Raw genomic sequence first — 20,333 nt, forward strand, 5'->3', positions numbered from 1 at the left:
CGGAAAACACTCCTTTTGATTCTCAGTTGGTTTGAATCCATGGATACCAAGCCCAGAGATATGGAGGGATGCCTGTATCCTTACGGGGGAAATCGGCATATAAGTGAACCAGTGCAGTTCAAACCCGTGTTGTTCAAAGGTCAACTGTATATGCAGCCTTAGAAAGTGTGATACTTCAAAGCTGAGATTATAAAACAATGGGAGACATCATTAGAACTGAGAAATACCTCAGCAGAATGGAACTGTAAACCCAAATTTAGTTAGGATAAGTCTAAAGTAAATATGCAGTAAGGAAAAGAATGAAACTTATACTTAAAATTAAAATTCTGGGGTGTGTGTGTGAATGGCTGGGAAACTGGCCACCAGGTTATGCATTTAATTAATTGAATATCTAACAACGAGTCATAAAGGCACAGCAGATGCTAAGAAATCAATGCAGGGTGAAGTATGTTAATTATTGTAAAGTTGTGTTTAGTGCAGGGAAGGATACATGTAAAGATTTGCATTCAGACCCTGTTTAGGGAATTATTCTCTAAGAGAAGCCCTGACACATTGCGATGACCCCATATGTGATGGGGTCCAGAGCAGGGACTAGGAGAAGTGGAGAATGACCAGTCAAGAGTATATAATGGTTAGGCTAGATAAGCTGGAGATCATGGGCATAGCTGTACTTAAATGTCTCAAAACCTGGGCACCTTCAACAAGGCAGAATTAGGACAGGTAGACTGAGAGTGCAGCCAAAGCTCAAAATATGTCAGTTAGGGCCATTTAATGCATGTCTCATAAGCGGTGATAATGCATCCACCAGGACAGCTGCACAGGAAGTCCTGTTTGGGTAAGAAGGCTGGACGAGGTTCTTTCCACCAACACATGCATGTTGAGTGGCATTTACAGGCTCAATACTCTCCCATGAATGACCCAGGCTTTGAAAAAAAAAACACAAAAATCTTTTGCAGAGAAGTAAAGCATAATTTTACTTCTCCTGCTAATGGTTTACCTGTAACCACCACCTGCTAGGGCTGTGGCACCAAAGGAAAGGGCTGGCTCTGTTGCATCGCAGCACACCAGCTAGCTCCCGCTTCTCTCTTTCTCTCTCCCGCTGCAGTGACATTTCAGATGTTAATGTGTTCCATTGATCGAGGCCTCTTCAAATCTATCCAGTCTGTGCACAGTTTCCTGTTTCCACTTAGCCTGCTTTTACTTGCTCTCTTCCCACTTTCACTCAGGTTCTTCTCCTCCCCACAGCAGCTCACTGCTCTCTTTATCTATACAATTGTTCTCACGCACAGTAAGGAAAAAACCTCCCACGCCTTCCCCCTCCCAGATGGACTAAAGGACATTAAAGGAGACTCGCAGATAGTGAAATGGAAATGGCCAATAAATGACTGAAAAGACGCTCAGTCTCAAATTATAACTGGGGAAATGTGAATGGGTTGCAGTATTCCATGTATCGGATTTTGGAAGATTAAAGAATTTGAATAGACTCCGTGTTGGCACAGTATAAGGGAAGAGGCGCAGACTGGAAGTTGGCCAGCATTTTTGAAGGGAAATTTGGTGATATCTTTCAAAGTTTAAAATATGTATACTCTATCCAGGGAACTCTCCCAAATCTCTTTATTTAGCACATTATAGAAACAGCTATTATATGTTTAAGCATCCATCCTTGTTGAAAACAAGTTCATGAGGACAGGCAAAGCTTTCCTTTGGGGAAGTGTTCTCTGAAGCATTGTTGGAATAATGAAAAATTGGAAATGACCTAAGTGTCCATCATTCATTCACTCACTCATTCATTCATTTATTCAGTAAACATTAACTATGTACCAGACAATGTTTTAGGTGCTTGGGATACATCTTTGAACAAAATAAACAAAGAGGCCCTGGCCAGTTAGTTCAGCTGGTTAGAGCATCACCCCGATATGCCAAGGTTGTAGGTTCAATCCCCAGTGAGGGCACATACAACCAATGAATGCATAAATAAGTGGAACAACAAATCAATAAAAAAAATTTCTTTCTGTCTTCCTCTCTCTCTCTCTAAAATCAATTAAAAAAATAAACAAAGTTTCCTGCCTACTATTTTAGTACATCAGACTTATAAATAATGAGAATATATGCATAGACTGGAATAATATGTATCCATTAAAAATGAGGTATTCAAACAGGATCTTGATATGGAAAGATGTCTGAGACATATTAGACATTTCATTTTTAAAGGTTGTGTGTGTGTGTGTGTGTGTGTGTGTGTGTGTGTGTGTGTGTGTCTGTGCTTGACTATGCATAAAATTTTCCAGAAAGACTGGGAGAAAATCTTAGCAATGAGAGTGGCTATTGGGATGGAAGGAAAGGGAATAACTTTTTTATTAAATAAAGTATTTTGTACTATTTAATATTTCATAGATAGGATGTATGCTTTTTAGAATGAAAAACTTATTGGTGTTATAGATAGAAGAAGAAACATAAAGTTAAATCAGTACTTCTGGTAGAGAACCAAGGCTCCTATCTGAAAGAAAATGGAAAATTCCGTAACTTATCTGTAGGCATTGAGACCAAAATGATTAGGTGTTTGATGCTGTTCAGACTGCAAGATGGAAATGAATACCACAGTGCTTTGGAATGCAATGTGAAAGACATGAGGTGGGCTTGGTGTTCCTGGTTGTGGGCAGGTGGACTTGTCTGCGCATGCCAATCAAATGGGAAGACAGCCAGGGGCAGGGGAGGGCCGGACCTGACTCATAGGCAGGTATCTGGGGCTTTCTCTTGGGTTTGTGACCAACCTTCAGCCCCTTGGAGCCTCAGGCTCTCCTGTGAAATAGGGAGCTTGGATTCATTGTTTTAAAGTGTGGCCTAGAACCAACACGGTGTGCATCTGGATCATTCTAATCTAGCCAATCCTCATTTGTAGGAGAGAGACTTGAGATAGTCCCTGAAATCCTCAGGAGTCTTTGAGAAAATCACCTCAGCTTCTCCTAGTGCTCTGAAGAAACATATTTCATATCTGTTTTTGTGCAGTTTCAAATGTAAATACATTTGGATGTTTTATACTTAACACTGTTTCAACTGCAGGGTCATAGAAAATGAGACTTTTTGGATTCTACCTTAAGCAGGAAACCAAGAGAAATTGATTTTCAATGTGTATCCATTGATGAATTTAATCTGATATGTTGGGAAGGGTTCGTGAAAAAGCAGTGTGATTCAACACACTGGGCATTTCCAGATGGAATTCGAATGTAATTTCATTCTTTCTGACACTTGGATTTCTGTCAGCTCCCCACGCCCGAGAGTCCCACTTTGCCTCTTCTTGGGGTGAGTTTTCACAGAAGAAGCGGTGGTAAATGATGTATCTGTCTTGTTTGTGTGTCTCTGGAGGGTTCATGGAGATCTTCTATCCAGAGTGGAATATGTGGGCAGACTTTCCTTCCCTGTAGAACTGAACTGGTCCTAGGTTATCCCATTTAAAGCCAGTAAAGGCACGGAAATCCAAACACAGGGAGGGCAGCACGGCCAGCAGCCCAAGGAGAAGGTAGACAGACGCCTGGGGGAATGTTTCACAGATTTGGTATTTGGGACACTCCACTGCCATTTCTCTCTTCCCATTTGTTTTTCAACTGATTGGAAAACGACTAATGAGGGTGTTTACATTTTCTCCAATTGTTTCACCCAAGTGTGAAAGCAGCTGGGAGAGGGGTTTGTTCTCTGTCCAGGGCCCTCACTGTCTCTCCTGTCTGCCTCTCACTCCCCCAGCTGCCAGGCCCCCTCCTTCCTGCCAAACCTCCACTCATGGTCTCACCGCCCCTCTCCCCGGGGTTCTCTCAGTGCTGCAGGGCCAGCAGCCCCACCACATGTTTTGCATTGCTCACACCCTCCTGTCTCTCCCGCTTTTGTTGTCATTTGTTTGTTTTGAGGGAGGTGAGGTGCCGAGGAGGTCTTGGATTTGTGCCCTTCCACTCAGCTTCAGAACTGGGAGCAGGCCCAGGTTTCACTGGCCCCATTTCCGTGCTGAGGTCGCAGCCCCAGAGGGAGAACGTCCTCCCGGCCTCGGACAGTTCCAGCTCAGGCCCATTCATTCTCCCTGGGCTGCTCTGAATGTCCGGTCTCTGCTGTTTGCAAGGCCATTCCCAGTTGCTTAGCTCTTTCCTTCTGATGAGTGTCTCAAGCTTCCATCATTTGAGAACCACCATCATGATGCTTTCCATGCCCTATGACATGCTTTCTATGCATGCTCAGATGTGCTCATTCTAATTTATTCAAATACATTGCACAGTCAATCCATAGCTATTAAAAGTTTGCTTACTCCCTGTGAATCAGTCCAGGTATGTGGACACTTCTCTTCCTAGCCATGACTCTCTGTGTCCCTTCCTGAGGTGCTGCTAGGCTACCAACTGCTTTAAGTTCTCCGATGAGTAGGCATCCACATTGTCAGTGTCCAGCAGCCCATTCTGTTAGGCCATACCCTGTGGTGTTTAATTTTGTTTTAATTCATTGTCTGAGGAGATGATTTGGTGATACCAGCTCTGGCTAGGCCAGTGTAGTAAACATTTATTGAGGGTACCGATGGAATGAATGAAGAACTTTCCTTCCCTTGTCAGCCCAGTTTTAGAGCTGAATTCCAATGCTCACAAACAGCCTTCTCTTTTTCCTTCTTACCTCCTCTCTTTAAAAAAAAAAAAAAAATGTTTTTATTGATTTCAGAAAGGAAGGGAGACGGAGAGAGAGAGAAACATCAATAATGAGAATCATTGATTGGCTACCTCATGCATGCCCCACACTGGGGATTGGGCCCACTACCTGGGCATGTGCCTTGATTGGGAATCGAACCGTGACCTCTTGATTCATAGGTCTATGCTTAACCACTGATCCACGCCGGCTGAACTCTTACCTCCTCTCTTTTCTTTTTTCTTCTTTTTCCTCCGTCCCTTAGTCCCTCCTTTCCTATCTTCTTGGCCTCCCCCTTTTCCTTTCTTTTTTCCCCCCTTTTAGTTAAAAAATTGGGATTTGATTTTGAAGCTCCCTTTCTAAAGAAGCTCCTCATAAACCATGCTCAGAACGCACCCTCGGTTGTTGGGAGCGTCTGGGACTTTTTCAGAGACCCGCTATTGACTCTCCGAGTTGAAACAGTTTAGACTCCACATAAAATATGTGTTGTTTACCCAGGCTCTTCATGCTCTGCATACTGTTACAGTCCTTGAAGAGCTTGTCAGTGACAAGTAAGATAAATGAATGAAGAGGACTTTACAAGTGTTTAAAAGCTAAGTATAGCATGTGCAACCCACTACTTAATTAAACAGACCTGTGCTTAACTGAGTAACTTCGGGGTGGAAACTTCTGGGGCCTTCCCTTCCCCCAGACCCCACCATCATGAGGTGTGCGGGATGTTAGAAAGACCTTGTTTGTCTGATTGCTGATGTGTTCAAAACTGTCTCGTTGGTTGGAGCATTCAAAATTAATATGGATGGCAGTAATGACGATTGAGTTTGTATTAGGAGAGGCCACCAACTTCGACTCCCTTGGGACTTGGTCAAGATTTATAATGTGTCTGAGTTCCATCCTTTTCACGTCGCATTTTAAAATCAAAGTGAGCTTCTTCTCTTCTCAGCTCCAACTGGGGTCACTGTCCAGAGAGTCGGGGCCCATTTCCAGATCAATCTTACTGTTTTTTTTATGAGGGGTTAGTCTTTATGAATCTGAGCACCAGGGTACAGTAGTTAATTAGGGAGCTTTGGAATGATAGTCCCAAATCTGCTAGGAGTGTGATCTTTGGCAAGTTTCTTAGTCTTTCCAAGCCCCAGTGTCTTCATCTCTACAGCGGGATAATAACAGCCTCTGTGTAGGGCTGATATTCGGGGCAGATATTTTTGAGTCACTCTTGGTTCTTAGGAGTTTCTGCCTCTGTCATAGCAGCTATTAAAGATTCTGACGATAGCCCTCTCCAGCCTACATCACAGGGTTGGTGGGACTGACTCCCTGAGATGACAGGATGAAGGGCTAGGCAAGCATTGGTTGTTATTGTTGATGTTTGCAGGTTGCTCCCTCTCACAGTGCCAGTCTTCATTCTGCCACTATTCGAGATCCTAATCTCCACACTAATCAGCAGAGCACATAGAATTCTCTCTACAAATAACTCCCCCCCCCCGCCCCCCCCCACGGTTTGCACTGGCTGATTGCACAACAGAAGTGGTGATGCCCCTGGTGACAGGTGTTGTCCATCACCCCTTGTGGAATTCCTCAGGTTTCTAAAGTAGCAGCAGGAAGTTGTTTGCCAGAAAAATTTCTTTCCCCTGATTTTATCAGAAAAAGGAAGGAAGGAAAGAAGGAAGGAAGGAAGGAAGGAAGGAAGGAAGGAAGGAAGGAAGGAAGGAAGGAAGGAAGGAAGGAAAGGAGGGAGGGAGGGAGGGAGGGAGGGAGGGAGGGAGGGAGGGAGGGAGGGAGGGAGGGAGGGAGGGAGAAAACCTCCACAAAATGTGAAGTCAGGAATAAGAACAGCAGACCAGTATCTATCCATATGGAGTTTGGTTCATGCTAAAGACATTCTACCCTATCTCTCCCATTTACTTCTGTTTCAGGGACAGAGACTCATAGAAAAGTGGTTCATTCTGAGTCTCAGAGTGCATATTTGGCAGAAAAAGAATTAGGGCCAGGCCCATGTCACTTCCCTAAGGAAAGCGAGACATCTGTCTCCGGAGGTGATGGGAAATCTCAAGAGCTGAGCATGGAAAGGCCTGGTAGTCACAGGAACGTTAGTCTGATACAAAAGTTAGGCACAAGCTTGTCCATCATTCAACAAGGGTTTGAGCTGGGATTTCCACAAAAACAAATCCAGAGACAACAATTTGGAGCAGGTGGTTTATTTGGGTAGTGGTCCCAAGAAGCATGGTGAAAAAATGGAGAAGTGAGACAGGGAAGGGAAAAGGTAAAAAAAGGAACACTGTGGGCAGGTTTCTGTTATCACCAATAGGCCTGCACCCTGCTGAGGACCTACTGGGACATTCCCGAACACACTGTCGTGTTTTCCCAGTAGGAGCGAGGATGCTGGTTATTTATTCCTTACCTCCCTCCCTCACATCAAGAGTTGTTCTGAGGACCTGAGCTCCCCAACACTTCTGGTCTGCCCTGTTCCCTGGCCAAGCCTGCACCTGTGGCCAGAGGAAGACCTCAGGCAGAGGGAGATGCAGGGTGCTCAGATGGGAAGACAGCAGCACATCTGAGAGTCTCAGTTCAAGCTGCAGGTGGCCTCCAGGGTAGAACAAGGGGCTGTGGAGAGGCACTGACATTCTCTGTAACAATTAAAATAAAATAAGGCTACATAAAGAGTAGGTACAAAAATAGCAGCCGAACCCTCCTTGGTGACCTACTAATTTTCTGTCTATAAATAAGGACTAAGGGAGGTGCCTTCAACAAAGCTGGGAGGCAGAGTTTCATCAATGTTCTGTTTGGTTGTAGAACTGATCGGCTGACTGAGTTGGGAGAGGTCAGATGAATTTTTGAAACGGGGCTGATGCAAAAGCAGTGGATTGTGTAGATATCTGTGAAAGCATAAATGTCAAGAGACTGGTGCATTTTTCCCAGAAATGTCATAGTTTGACAAGTGTGAGCATATGAGTATATGGCTATGGCTGTCCTAAATTCCTTCCAAAATGACCCAAGTTGATAAGTGCTTTTGAGAAATAAGAAAGTGAATTATCTCAAATATGTTTTCTGCTCTTTCCACATCCAATAAAGCAATGAAGAAAGCAGCGTAGGTACACACACACACACACACACACACACACCATATTGACCTGGGTTTCCTTTCAAGGCGATTAGAAAGTAAGTTTACCATGGCATCTCCCCAGCCCACTTTTCCTTATACCCATATCCACGCCAACTTTCAAATCTTAGCTCACGGGGCACCTGACCCATGGAGACTTATTGGATTCCCCTGTCCTCAGCGAGGAGGGGATTCCTTCTGCCTCTAGACATTCATGTAAACTAGGGGTGAGGAACCCTTTTACTGCTAAGGGCCATTTGGATATTTATAACATCATTTGCTTACTATAATTCACTTAATATAAATTTATGTTGCTATCAAAAAAGCTCCTACATTTATTGAATTCCGAGTCCCGCCTACTGTTGCTTTGGCAGGGCCAGACCAAATGCTTTTGTGGGCCTTATACTGCCCGTGGGTCAGACATTCCCCACCCCTGATGCAAACCAGTCCCTTCCCTCTTGATTTCCTTCCCATATTGTGTTGTAGTCAGTCTTCTGATAATTCATATCACACTGTAGGACTGTGCAGTCAGAAACCTGGATTTAAGTCCTGTCCTTTAACTTACTAGCTGAGCAATCATGGGTTTGGTTTCCTCATAAGAATGGCTACCTCAAAGGCAAGGATTTGACAAAAGCATACTGGTCAAGCACTTAGCCTGGCACAAATTGCACTGTCTTTGTGGCTGAGGAAGTTCAGTGAGTGTTGAATGAATTTCTGCGCGGTGTCCTCAGTAGAATCTTTTCCATCAGTGATTCTTACTCTCATATAGTCCCCAACGCGGCATATTCTCCTGATAGCTGCTTTATCCTCCCACTTCATCCTCCAAGAGTGGCCCAAGCCGTGGAACCCAGGCCCACTCTGTTACGATTCATTGCCCTGTGGGCCTGGTGCTGTTCAGGAAATCCCTCCCTTCCTCGTTGTCGCTTGCTATCTGGTTTCTCCATCTTTTACTCAGAGATAAGAACTGTTGACCTTGCTCTGAATTAGCAAAAAATAAGATCAGTAGAATAGTTCTGGGCTATTTTGGATATTTCTGGAAAGAAAGAGGGAGAAAAGAAAATCTGATAGAGTAAAGTGTAATTGCTATTGTATGGTATTATCTCCATATCCCATAGCAACAGATCTTATATATTTTTTCTTATTTAAAACCACATTCATGAAGGTTTTATTGTTAACTTGATCCAGATGACTGATCAAAGCATAGTTTGTTATTGCCACCTTGCTAAAATATTTTAAAGGCAGTTTTAATATTACACTTTTATAGCTACATATTGCCATTAAGCTATTGAGTCTATTACTAGTCAATCAAGGATTTTCATTTTGTTTCAAGGGCTCCTTGGATAAACTCTTCAGAAATGTCAAGAGAGATGGAATATATGGCACCTTTTCACAGATGGTGTTCATCAGGATTTTCGTTAATGGAGAAAGTTTCAGTTTTCCATGGTTGGCTTTGGTGCTAACAAAAGTGTTCTAGCGGCCCCTGCTCTTTCAAAAGCTAGGGTATAGTAAGGAAATGAACCCCATAACACTTCCAAACCCTTCATTATTAATGAGGCAAGAAACTGGGGACATCATGGAGTATCTCACTGGATCCATTTTACTAAAGAATGGAATATTTCTTGAAAAAGAACATTTATCTTGCTCTCCCCATGTCTAAGAACAACAACAACCAAAAACAAATATACAACAGGGAAAGTTAAACTATTACATGGGGGGTTACATAGTCAACTGGCCCATCATAGACCCTAATTGTGTATTTTTTCTTTCATTTGTTCCAAAGCAGTCTATGCCCTTTCCATTCATCTCTTCATTCATTCCTACATATATTCAACACACACTTATTACTACTAATACACCTGACTCTGGGTTAGGTGTTGAGTACGACAGTAATTTGGCGTAGTGTTTGCCTCGAGAGATTTTCAACCTAGTGGTAGAGGAAGCCAAGAAAGCACATGATTATTTACCATTCATTGAGGTAAGTGCTGTGATGAGTGAGAGGTTGAAGGAGGGCACAGGATTCTGGGAGGGCAGTAGATGAGCACTCACCCCCTTTTGAGGCAGGCTTGGGGAAGGCATTGCTGGAAGTGATGGTGTCGAAGCTAAGAGCAGAAGAACTGAAGGGTATAATTCAGGTGAAGGTAGAGGATGACAACATGACAGAACAGAGACCACATGTCCCAGGGCCTGGGAGAAGGGATGAGTGGTGGGGCTGGGAAGTGAACGGCAGTCACCCCCCAAGAGCCTTGTAAGCTGCAGAGGAGCTGGGCTCTTTTCCTGAGGCCGTGGGAGCCTGTGAGGAGCTTGAAGCCAGCGAGTCAGTGGGTCTGAGGTCACTCTGGCTCCAGATTGTGCTCGATGGAAAGCAAGAGTCCAGCAGGAAAACTGTTAGGATCCTATTGCCCTGGAGAAATAAGGTGGCGCCTGGAAGAAAAGGGAAGTAGAAAATGAAATCTGATTAGATTGGTTTCAGCAGCCATGACATAATATCGTAAAACCAATAAACACGGTTAGCCAAAAGCAAAAGTGTCAGGTCAGCCATTTGGTAGACACTGGAAAGGAAATAAAAACGGGCTTCAGTAGATTGCTAAGTGAGTCCATGAGTTCCCAAGTGCAGAGCAGGGGGAAGCTACCCTCTCCAACTTTATATTAGTTTTCCTGGGAATGCAATTGTGACTGCCCAGATTTACTGTGTAAGGCTTTCTGGTAGGCACCTCGTGTTAGCTGATGGTTACAGGGATATGAACCATTATGCATGGAATCACCCAGTAAACATGTCTGAAGTTATTTGAATGAATAATATCCTTGGTCCAAAGCTTGCTACTCTTTTCTTCAGTTTTTCCCCTCCCCCCTCCCCCCATCAGCCTTTAGGGAGTCTTATTCATGGCTTCCTATCCTTCCCGACCATTCTGGTGTGTTAGGAAACAAGTACAGTTGGATAGTAATGAAGATAGGGAGTGTAGATTTAAAAAATTAAAGGAGCTTCATTTCTAATCTGACAATTAAGCAAGAGGATTGGTCAAACTTTGTTACAGAAGAAAAACTAGCAACCAGCCTGTAAGAAATCGCTCACAGTTTAGGGGATATGTTACAAGCAAGATAAATAAAAGTAGTCTAGAGTATCAGGCCAAACTCTCATTTTTCATCTCCGTTTCACACTCTTCTCTTTCAGCCCAGACTAATCAAAAGAAGCCTCTTCCGCTCACAATTGCTCTGTGTACATTTCCCCCAGATCTGGTATTCACATGAACAATGTGGTTTATTTATATTTCAGCACCAAATTGGAAAGATGACATCATTCATTTACAGTCTTTATCCCATGACATGCCTACTCTCCAACACCTCATTTCAGCAGACACATTTAGGGCTGCATATAGCATCTTGTTTAGCTTGTACATTCTTTTATGGGATACAGTTCAAAGGTAGGGAACTTTAGGCTTGTCACTGGTAAGAAAATAATCTCATAAAATCACAGGAGCTTCCCCAAAGGATAAGAACATTATGATATTTACAATAGCCATTATTATTTGTTCATTTAGGCTCCATCGTTCATTCTTGGGGCAAGTCCCTTCCTTATTGGCCAGAGCAGATCTTATAGCTCCCTTTAGGCCCCAGAATTCTATTGGAAGACACAATTCCAGATTTATTAGTTCACAAGTTCAAAAGTCACAGGCTCCTGACAATACTGGAATTTTAGGTGTGAACGCTGAATTTCAGCATCTCCTGTACCAGGGTTGGCCAAATAAGGGAGATCTGGGAGAGCTCAGGACTTAGTTGGCAACTGAACTTCTACTAGTATTTCTCACAAGACGTGCCTTGTCCATTGGGTCTTCTGATACTGTCAGTGGGTGAGTGAAGGACAGACATGCTATCAGCTGCCAAAGGTTGCCTGGGATTTCCAATTTAATTGTTAGGTGGATCTTTCCCTCTAATTTTATTAATTTCATCCATATAATGCATTTTTTACATCTACTCTGGGGCCATTCAAATATTGTACACATTTTAAAAAAACGGAATGCGTGAATCATGAGACATTCTTTGGCAGGTAGAACTGGGATGTGAGGTGTTTCCAAGACTTAACAGAATCGAAACAATTATGGGAAGCGGTTTCTACCTGTTCAGCTGTTTGCCATTTTTGCTAACAGCGGGGCAAGGGGAAAAGCCTAACGATTCAGAATTGGAGGGCCCAGAAAACCTCCAAGCCCTATGTCAAGAAAGAGGCTCTGGGGGCTGAAATCGATGGCTTGATTTTCTAGCTACAGAGGAAGAGAGTAATAATATGTCCCAGGAAAGTTTTGAGGGTAAGTTAGATTGTGGGTGGAAAAAACTACAAGAATACACTGTGTGAGGTCCAGAATTATTATCAGAGCATTATTTATATCACATAATAAAATTCCCACTAGTTGGCAGTTCTGCCAACCTCTGACGTCCAGCTCTCTTAACGTGCTGATGGCTGGTCGTCATCTCAAGCTACCAGTGAGATTGTTAGGTGATTCATGAGAGAGCCTCCCCTCTCAGTGACCTCCTCTGGCTGAAACAAGGGTGCAGCTTGCCTCTAGAGTGGCAGCATCCCTCAGAGTCATGGCCCCCTTCTTTCCTTCAGCCAGGCATTACAGCAACAGGCATAGAATATCTACACTGTGTAGACCCTGGGCTGGATTCTGGGGAGAGGCAGACGAGAGAAATATCCCCGAATCTACCAACAGATGGATAGATAAGTCTGCGGGTACAGAGTGGTGGTAAGTAGGAGGCACACATCACCTGGCCTCAAGGTTGGGTCCAGGAAAAGGCTGTGAGTTAGCCAGACACACAAGTTAGAGGTGAGGGAAGATGTCTGTGGGAGGTGTCTCAGGCAAAGGAAACACGGATCAAGAAGGAGAAGTGGTGCCCTGGCCAATGTGGCTCAGTTGCTTGGGCGTCATCCTATACACCTAATGGTTGCTGGTTCGATTCCCAGTCAGGGCACATGCCGGGGTTATGGGCTCCATCCCCAGTGGAAACAGGCAGGAGGCAGCTAGTGGTTGTTTCTCTCTTTCTCTCCCTCTCCCTTCCTCTCTCTCTGTAAAGAGAAATAAAAAATATTTTTTTAAAAAAGAAGTGCCTTACAGTAAACAACAACAACAATGATAATAACGGCATTTGCCTTTTTCGCAAGTCCCGATTGTGCCAGGTTCATCATAGAGAGGGCAGCACTCTCCCTCCCATTTCAGAGTTGAGGAAATTGAGTCTTAGAATTAGTTAACTCAAATAAACCAGCAGAGAAGTGCAGCAGGACTTGAACCCAGTTAGTCTTATCTCTAAACCCACCTTTGTAAGCTTTCTGGATTGGATATTTTTATCTGCCTTTTAGGCATTTTTCTAGATTCTGTGACCCTGTTAGGTCAATTCATCCCCGGTATGTTATTGCCCTGCATAGTGAAACAAGACAATAAAACAATCCTGTGGCCCTGGGGGTTTCACTGTGACACCTGGGGCTTGACTCCTGTGCCAATGATAGTGGGGAGTAAATTGCAGTGGTCAGTTCTTCTCCGTCAACTGTGGTCCTTTTGCCCAGTTTCCCCCCGCCTCACAGAGTGCTCTTTTTCGCCAGAAGTCGTCATAGCAGCAAACCATCTCCGTTAGTGTTTTTGCGTTTGGCAGCTCTTGAGTGGATTTCCTGCCTTGTCTCTCAAGACCATTGTTTGTCTGTGGCTCCGTGTCTCCACCCGGTCCTCTCCCATCTTTTCATGCAGGACTTCCTTGTCTTGCTTGCTCTAGAGCGTAGGATGTGATTGTTGGCAGTCTGTGGTGGCAAGCTTACTCTGGGTCTCTGTGATCGCTTGACAACGTAAAACAAAGCACCTTTGGACGAGTTCATCCTTTCCCCCTTTAAACCATGTGGGGAAGTGCAGTTACATCTACAAATGCTGATCCTAGGACCAGGCAGCATCAAGGGTGTGGCAAAGCCTCTTTCACCAAAGCGTGATGCATTCCTTTTTAAGTCCCAATGTGCCTGCAAATGAAAACTTGTGGATTAGGAGCAAAGGGAACCCTCTAGGTGCTATAATAATGCCCGGGGTGTCTTTGGCTGGGCTTCTCACTCCTGACAGAGTCTTCCCTGGCTTTTGCTCTGCACAGACCCAGAACAGGATGAAGCTGATGGCGGACAACTACGATGAGGATCACCACTACCACCACCACCACCACCACCACCACCACCACCGGTCTCCTGGGAGGTCGCAGCATTCTAATCACAGGCCCTCTCCCGACCAGGTCAGTTCCCTTGCATTTACCTCCAGGACCCCTTCTCCCCTTTGGATATTTTAAGATAAAATAAATCATCCTCGAGAAATAATAAACAGCATAAAGTGATACGTTCTTTGAACTGAAACTAATAGCTTTGGTATTTATTTCCATCACTCAAGGAATCTAAATGTTTTCCTTTCTCCTTCCTCCTCAAGGTTTTGTCTGTTCTTGTTTATGTTATGCATTTTCTTGCCTGCCCTCCTTTCTTCTTTCATAGACATGCAGCCTATTGCCAGCTTCGTATCTACTGGTGGTTACTTCGGAATGTCTTTTTCAGTTTTAAGAGAAAGCACTTTGTTTCCATGAGCTCGGCAACCAAAAAGGCCTTGAGTTTGCTGAGCAGTTTCCTAGAAAATTCCTTAGTGATGCAAAGTAGCAGTGGGGTGAAATGACATGAAGAGAAATCTGTGTTGCTTGCACTTCAACCAGTGATGTCACAGGGTCTGGTTTCTCTGACTTGGACCCCATCTTCTCCCTTGACTCAGTAAAGCTAGTGAAAAGATGGATTGACAAATACAAGAATCTCCTGTGATTTTTAAACTATTTTACATTCACCCACCAAATGCAAAAACCATTTACAGCATTTAGAATTAAAATTCTTGAAGGTGAGTTTCATGGAAATGATTAAATTTGGTGCAGGATGATAGAGTCAATATTAGCAGTATTTCTGCCTTGATTGTATTAGGACCTTCCCTTTATGATCCTGGTATAACTTAGATGGTAATTTCAAGAGGGATGGAGGCAGAGGTAATGGAATAGAAGCATCTCAACAAGTGTGTATGCCTTTGTTATGTATTTTTGAATATGTGAGGGATGGACTTGTTGGAATGACCTGTACGAGGAGGGTTTTAATTGTTTGTTGGAGGAAAGGATGCTTAATATGCTCCCAAAGCTTTGTGGGGGATTTTCAGATGGCTCTGTTTTATTCTCACTTCATACCACTCGCATCCCAAAAGAGAAGTTAAGATTACAAGTGTCCAAGATATTTTACCAGGAGCACAACTCCAGGGGGAGCCATTTGTATAGTTTACAACATATAAAGGGCTCCCTAGGGCTTGTAGTGAGGTAGCTCCATCAGGGAGGTCCCCTAACCCCAATCCAAGGTTGGCCCCACCCTTGTACTGGGAACCATTTGCCCTCAGACACCTCGAGGTTTTGTCTGTTCTTGTTTATGTTATGCATGTTCTTTCCTCCCTTCTTTCTTCTTTCATAGATACGCAACCTATTGCTGGCTCAGTGTCTGCTGGTGGGTTACTTCGGAATGTCTTTTTCAGAACACCTGCAGAAGGTGTTCACACACAGGGCTTGTCAGTTTCTGAGGCCAAGTACAGAAAGGCGCCAGTGAATGTCATTAGCTAGAAATGGTTCTCAATTCGGAGATCAGCAAAGTGGAAAGGGATATTATTTTTCTGTCATTATCTTGTGTGACTGTGGTTTTAGTTTGATTTGGTTTTATTTATTCATTTCCCATCCCTCACAACCACCACCACCCTCACTTGCCCCAGTATAACTGGCATCCTGCTAACCACGTCTCTTCATTCTCATTCCTGGTCTCTACACTTTGCTCCTCAACCTTCCCCCATGAAGGGTGAGTGTGAGGTTTTATTGGTGTGAAAAGGCCACCCCCCACCTTACCCCCACCCCCGCCCAGAGAGACAGGAATAGAAAGCACCATAGAGGCATAAAGAAGAATTTAGAGCCAAACTGGGGGAGTTGATTGCACAAGGACCTGGTGGGATAGCAAACAGGCTTGTTTCATCACGGAGACATGTATGCTAACATGTCCTGCTACCAGCAGGGCACCAGATCAAATTTATCTGTCTTGAGAATGCTTTTTCTTACAAAAGTTATCTCTTGCTACTTTTCCAGAGGTCTTTAATCAGAAACTAGAGCACTTGTCTGCTTGGTTGACCCTTTTATGTTTGTCCATTGACACGAGCGGTTGTCATAGGGCAGAATCATGGCTCGGGGTTGGGGGCCCTTTCCAGAAGAGCTAGCATTCCTTGAGGAGTGTGGCTAAGGTACGTCATCAGGACCTCGGACACACCTTTCTCGTTGCTACTGTTAGGAAGATGAGTCAGCAAAGCAGTAGGCTCCTTTGTTGCACATTTTCAGTTAGAAGAGGAGAGCTAAGCAAGGACCTGGTATGAGAAGGCTGACCCCAGTGACAATGATGTCCTTTTTGACGAGCTGTCTGAGGTCTAGGGAAATGATGCTCTCTCTATACTGAAGATTTGAGAATCATAATCATCAAAAACTCTTATATCAATATATGCATTGTTATAAATCCAAGTACCAGAGAGTAGCAGACTTAAAGGGCTGGGAAGCCTGTCCCAATTGATTGTGAACTCTACACATAATTGTGTAAGCATATATGCTAATATGCGTGAAATGGAGTTACTTCTCCAGAGAATGTGACAGACTTCTATCAGTGTGTGACAACACTAGAGTCTAAATCATGGATGATATGAATGAGATTTGAACTAAATGTCCATAATGGACCCATGTTCACTGAACTGACTTAACAGGAAGGTATCGCTTCCAGGATTCCCAATTCCCTTCCCATCAATCTTGTAGCCCCGACTTTCCTGTGCCCGAAGGTTGACCATCACTGTCTTCGGGAAGAGGGCCTGCCAATGTTGACATTGTCTTCTGAGGTTTATTAAGGGATCAGAACATGAAAATGAAGAAATATAAAAAGTCAGTCACTTTGCTACTTTTCCAGAGAAATTCATTTTTCCTTAGGAAATTCAATTTAAGTATTGCCAGGCTTGCAAAATTAGATTCTTTTTCCATTTCTTCCCAGTCCCTCTCTCCTTCACTATGGTTTTGCTTTCTCCTTGGGAGAAACTGAATCCAAGGGTTATAAGTCTAGACTAGCATTTCCCAAAGTAACTTTGGAACATTAGTCCCATGAGGAAAGTCTTGAAACAGAGATTCAGTGGGCAGAGAATTCCGGGAAAGTGCTGCATATTATAACTCAATCTTGGAGAATCTTGGTGCAATTAGCAGATCAAAGGATCGAAAAAGTCATATAAGAAAGAAAGCTCTCCAATTTTATTTAATCCAGCATTTCCCAGATTTATTTGATCGTAGAATCTTTGTTTTTTCTTTCCTAATAACATCTGTGCTCTGAGAAATACTGTTCTCAGAGTATCAGGTGAAGAAGGAGACGATCCAGTTTAAAACATGGCTGATCTAGTTTCCAGCAGTATTTTTCATCTTAAGGTGAAAGCAATTTCCCCTATGCTTGGCATAGCAGAAAATGAGAGTGCCCCTTTCATTTATTTCCTGGGATGCCTTTTTCAAAGGTATAACACCCGAGAATGGGTTATCCCACCCAAAGCCCAATAGGTCTGAACTAAAGAAGCCATTCTAAGGATGAGGGCCCAGGAAAGCATGTATAATAATAAACACACAGGCCCTCAGGGATGTGAAATGAGTGTGATGAGGGGAAGGAGGGTTGGAGTACATGTAAGAGGAATCAGGGGGCTGTGGCAGTCCAGCAGCCGAGAAAGGAGCAGGTAGCCATCAGTGTGCCCTGTGACCCCCAGGATGGCCATAGTCATTGAATATGTCCAAGTGGAACATTCACACAATCCCAGTAATGCCTCAGGAAATCCTTCCAACCAGGAAGTGAGCACAAGGGCAGACAACAAATATTTCCTGTGACAAGCTGCTGGGGAGCTTTGAGGAACAGTAAGGACCAGGCTGGGGACACGTTAGTGATTTCATTTTTAGTGAAGGTGCCAAGACTGACTTTAGAAAAGCTAAGTGGAAACTCAACTTCTCAGTGCCCTGTGTACCTGTCGCCATCAGTATCACCTGTTATTTTCTGTAGTATCTTTCCTTGCCTTTATCTATGATGCCAAGTCCTTTTTCCAGGCATCATATGATTTTCATTTTTCCAAAAAAAAAGTCATATTTTGTTAATTTCCTTCCAGTGGCTCCCAGGTATGAGCTAACCCAGCTGTGAGCAAACTACGGCCCGCGGCCTGTAACCGGCCCATTTGAAATGAATAAAACTAAAAAAAAAAAGACGGTACCCTTTTATGTAATGATGTTTACTTTGAATTTATATTAGTTCACACAAACCCTCCATCCATGCTTTTGTTCCGGTCCTCCGGTCCAGTTTAAGAACCCATTGTGGCCCTCAAGTCAAAAAGTTTGCCCACCCCTGAAACCTGTAGATTTAAAAAAACATACCCTCAGAGTGAACCCACATTCCAGCCAACGCACAATGCCGGGTCTCGTTCAGCCGCCCTTTGAGTCCAGGACTTTGCATTTCTGTGCTTGGGTTTTGGGTTGGAGATTGTGCCTTTAAGGTCCTGGATCTCAGTGTCACTTCCACTTGCTAAAGCATCTGCCACTCTGACTCTAATGTGTAGAGCCCCCAAATGGCAAAGAGCCTAAACATTTGGGGCTGGGAACCCCACAGCGTGTGGCCACTGACAAGCCCAGAACTCACCTCTCCTCTCTCCTTCCTTGGAATGAAATGCTCCCTGAGGGGAGTTGGGGAGCTCAAGGCATGGTCACTACCGGGAGATTTTTGGACCCCATTTGAAAGTGACATTTCACATTTTACTTCTAGAAATCCTACTTCTAAGGAAGAGCTAACGTCAGGGAGCATGAAGGCATAGTATTTTTTTAATTGATAATTGATATGTTATTCATACTCTTTTTTTCATATGGCAAAGCACAGTCACACCTGCCCGGCATGTAGTATCACGTCAGTGCCTGCTGAGTGCATTGTTTCCTCAGCACCTCTGGGAACTAGGAAGGGCAGAGGGAAGTATCTCCAGGGTAAAGAAAAGAATTTCCAGATAAAAAACAACCAAACCAAACCAAACCCTGGAGCTCAGAGAGGTTGTTTGTTATCCAGGGTCACACCCTGAAAATCAACAGGCCCAAAATGAGGACCTGAGTGCCTGGGCTCCGTACACGGGTGCAGCCTCTCTGGATGTTAGTCTGTATGCATTTGTGCAACCAAATGTATTAATATGGTTGCATGGCTGTAATAGCAAATTTTCCTCTAGGGCAAATGTGCTTTCCTCTTTCCCACTAAATTATAGTAAATGTTAATCCTATTTCTTTTTTCCATTTGCCTCAGCTTTTATTTTCTTTATTTCCATTTCTCTGTTTTGTGACTGTATTCCTCTCACTTTCCCCCCATTTCACCTGTCCCCCTTTATTCTTCTCTATCCCTATTGTCCTTGTGCCAGACACAGTGTGGCTTCCCGCACCTCCCCCTGGTTACCTTGGTTTTGAGACCCTCTCCCCTTTTCCCACAGGCAAAAGAGCCATAAGGTAAAGTCAACTCAGAAAATAAACGCAGGGTTCTTACCCGCTCTCCCTGCCACCATTGTCCACACTGCACACACCTGAGTCCGGGTACCTGCTCTCAGGTAGAATCGGTCAGTGTCCTGCAGAGAATTCCCAGACGAGGGGAATGCCCAGCCATCCCCATAGTCAGGACCTCTGTGAGGTGGTAGCTGGAGTCCGCTGACAATACTTCAAGCCACATGTATTTTTTGGCCCCAGACTGTGAGGCAAACCACTTCCCTGCTTTTCTCCTTCTCCCAGGGGCCTGCATTTTATGTTTGGTCAATGAGGAGTTGGTGGAATCTCATGGTCCACCAGGAAAACGAAGGGGTCACAGCAGCCCCTCCGCGGACCCTATTACATCTCAGTAAGCCAACTCCAGGCCCTGGTTCCACACCCACCCTAGGCCCCTCCTCCTGAAGTGCTGGGCTGGGCTTGTGATGGATGCCCTGCTCTCTGGGCACCTCAGATTAGCCAAAGTGCAGCCCTTTGAATTCTAACAAACAGACTAGGGGTTTCACTTGCTTCATGGCCCCCAGAAGATGGATTCTGTATATAGAGTTGTTATGCCTAGCTTTTGCTTCGGGAAGAAAAAAATTTATTTTATGTTTTGAGGTTAAATGAATGTGGGATAAATGTATACACAGTGTCCTGAGTGTGTATATGTATGTATCGCTATATGTCAGATGAACTGAGGACTTTTCCACATATGGAAGAATTTCTCAAGATCATGTTTAACTAGAAATTTCTCTCCCTAACTTCCCCGGAGTGCATGTTTGAATATACATAATATATACATATATATGTGTGTGTATGTGTAAATACATTTTCACATTTCCTGCATATAAGAAAACTTACCATGTATCAGAGCTTACTAGAGTATCATTACAGAACAACTGGGTAAAAAAAACACTCAGAAAATGTTAGCTCCCCATGCCAGTAATCTAATAAGAAAAATGACATGTGTTAGGCTTTTAATATCCATTTC

General features: G+C 43.9%; 1 protein-coding gene across 6 annotated transcripts in view; it reads left to right on the forward strand.

Moving 5' to 3' along the window:
• Window positions 1-20,333, forward strand: part of ERC2 (ELKS/RAB6-interacting/CAST family member 2) — an 880,873-nt gene that overhangs the window by 681,608 nt on the left and 178,932 nt on the right. For all 6 annotated transcript variants that reach the window (XR_004971467.1, XR_004971468.1, XR_004971469.1 and 3 more), the window contains one exon: window positions 13,856-13,990. Coding sequence is in view for 1 of the 6 variants with exons in the window: in XM_036331877.1 (XP_036187770.1) it covers window positions 13,856-13,990 (135 nt within the window). In the remaining 5 variants the exon portion in view is untranslated. The remainder of the gene's footprint in view (window positions 1-13,855; window positions 13,991-20,333) is intronic.

The sequence above is a fragment of the Myotis myotis genome, unplaced genomic scaffold (assembly GCF_014108235.1).
Source record: "Myotis myotis isolate mMyoMyo1 unplaced genomic scaffold, mMyoMyo1.p scaffold_m19_p_13, whole genome shotgun sequence".
Lineage (NCBI taxonomy): Eukaryota > Metazoa > Chordata > Mammalia > Chiroptera > Vespertilionidae > Myotis > Myotis myotis.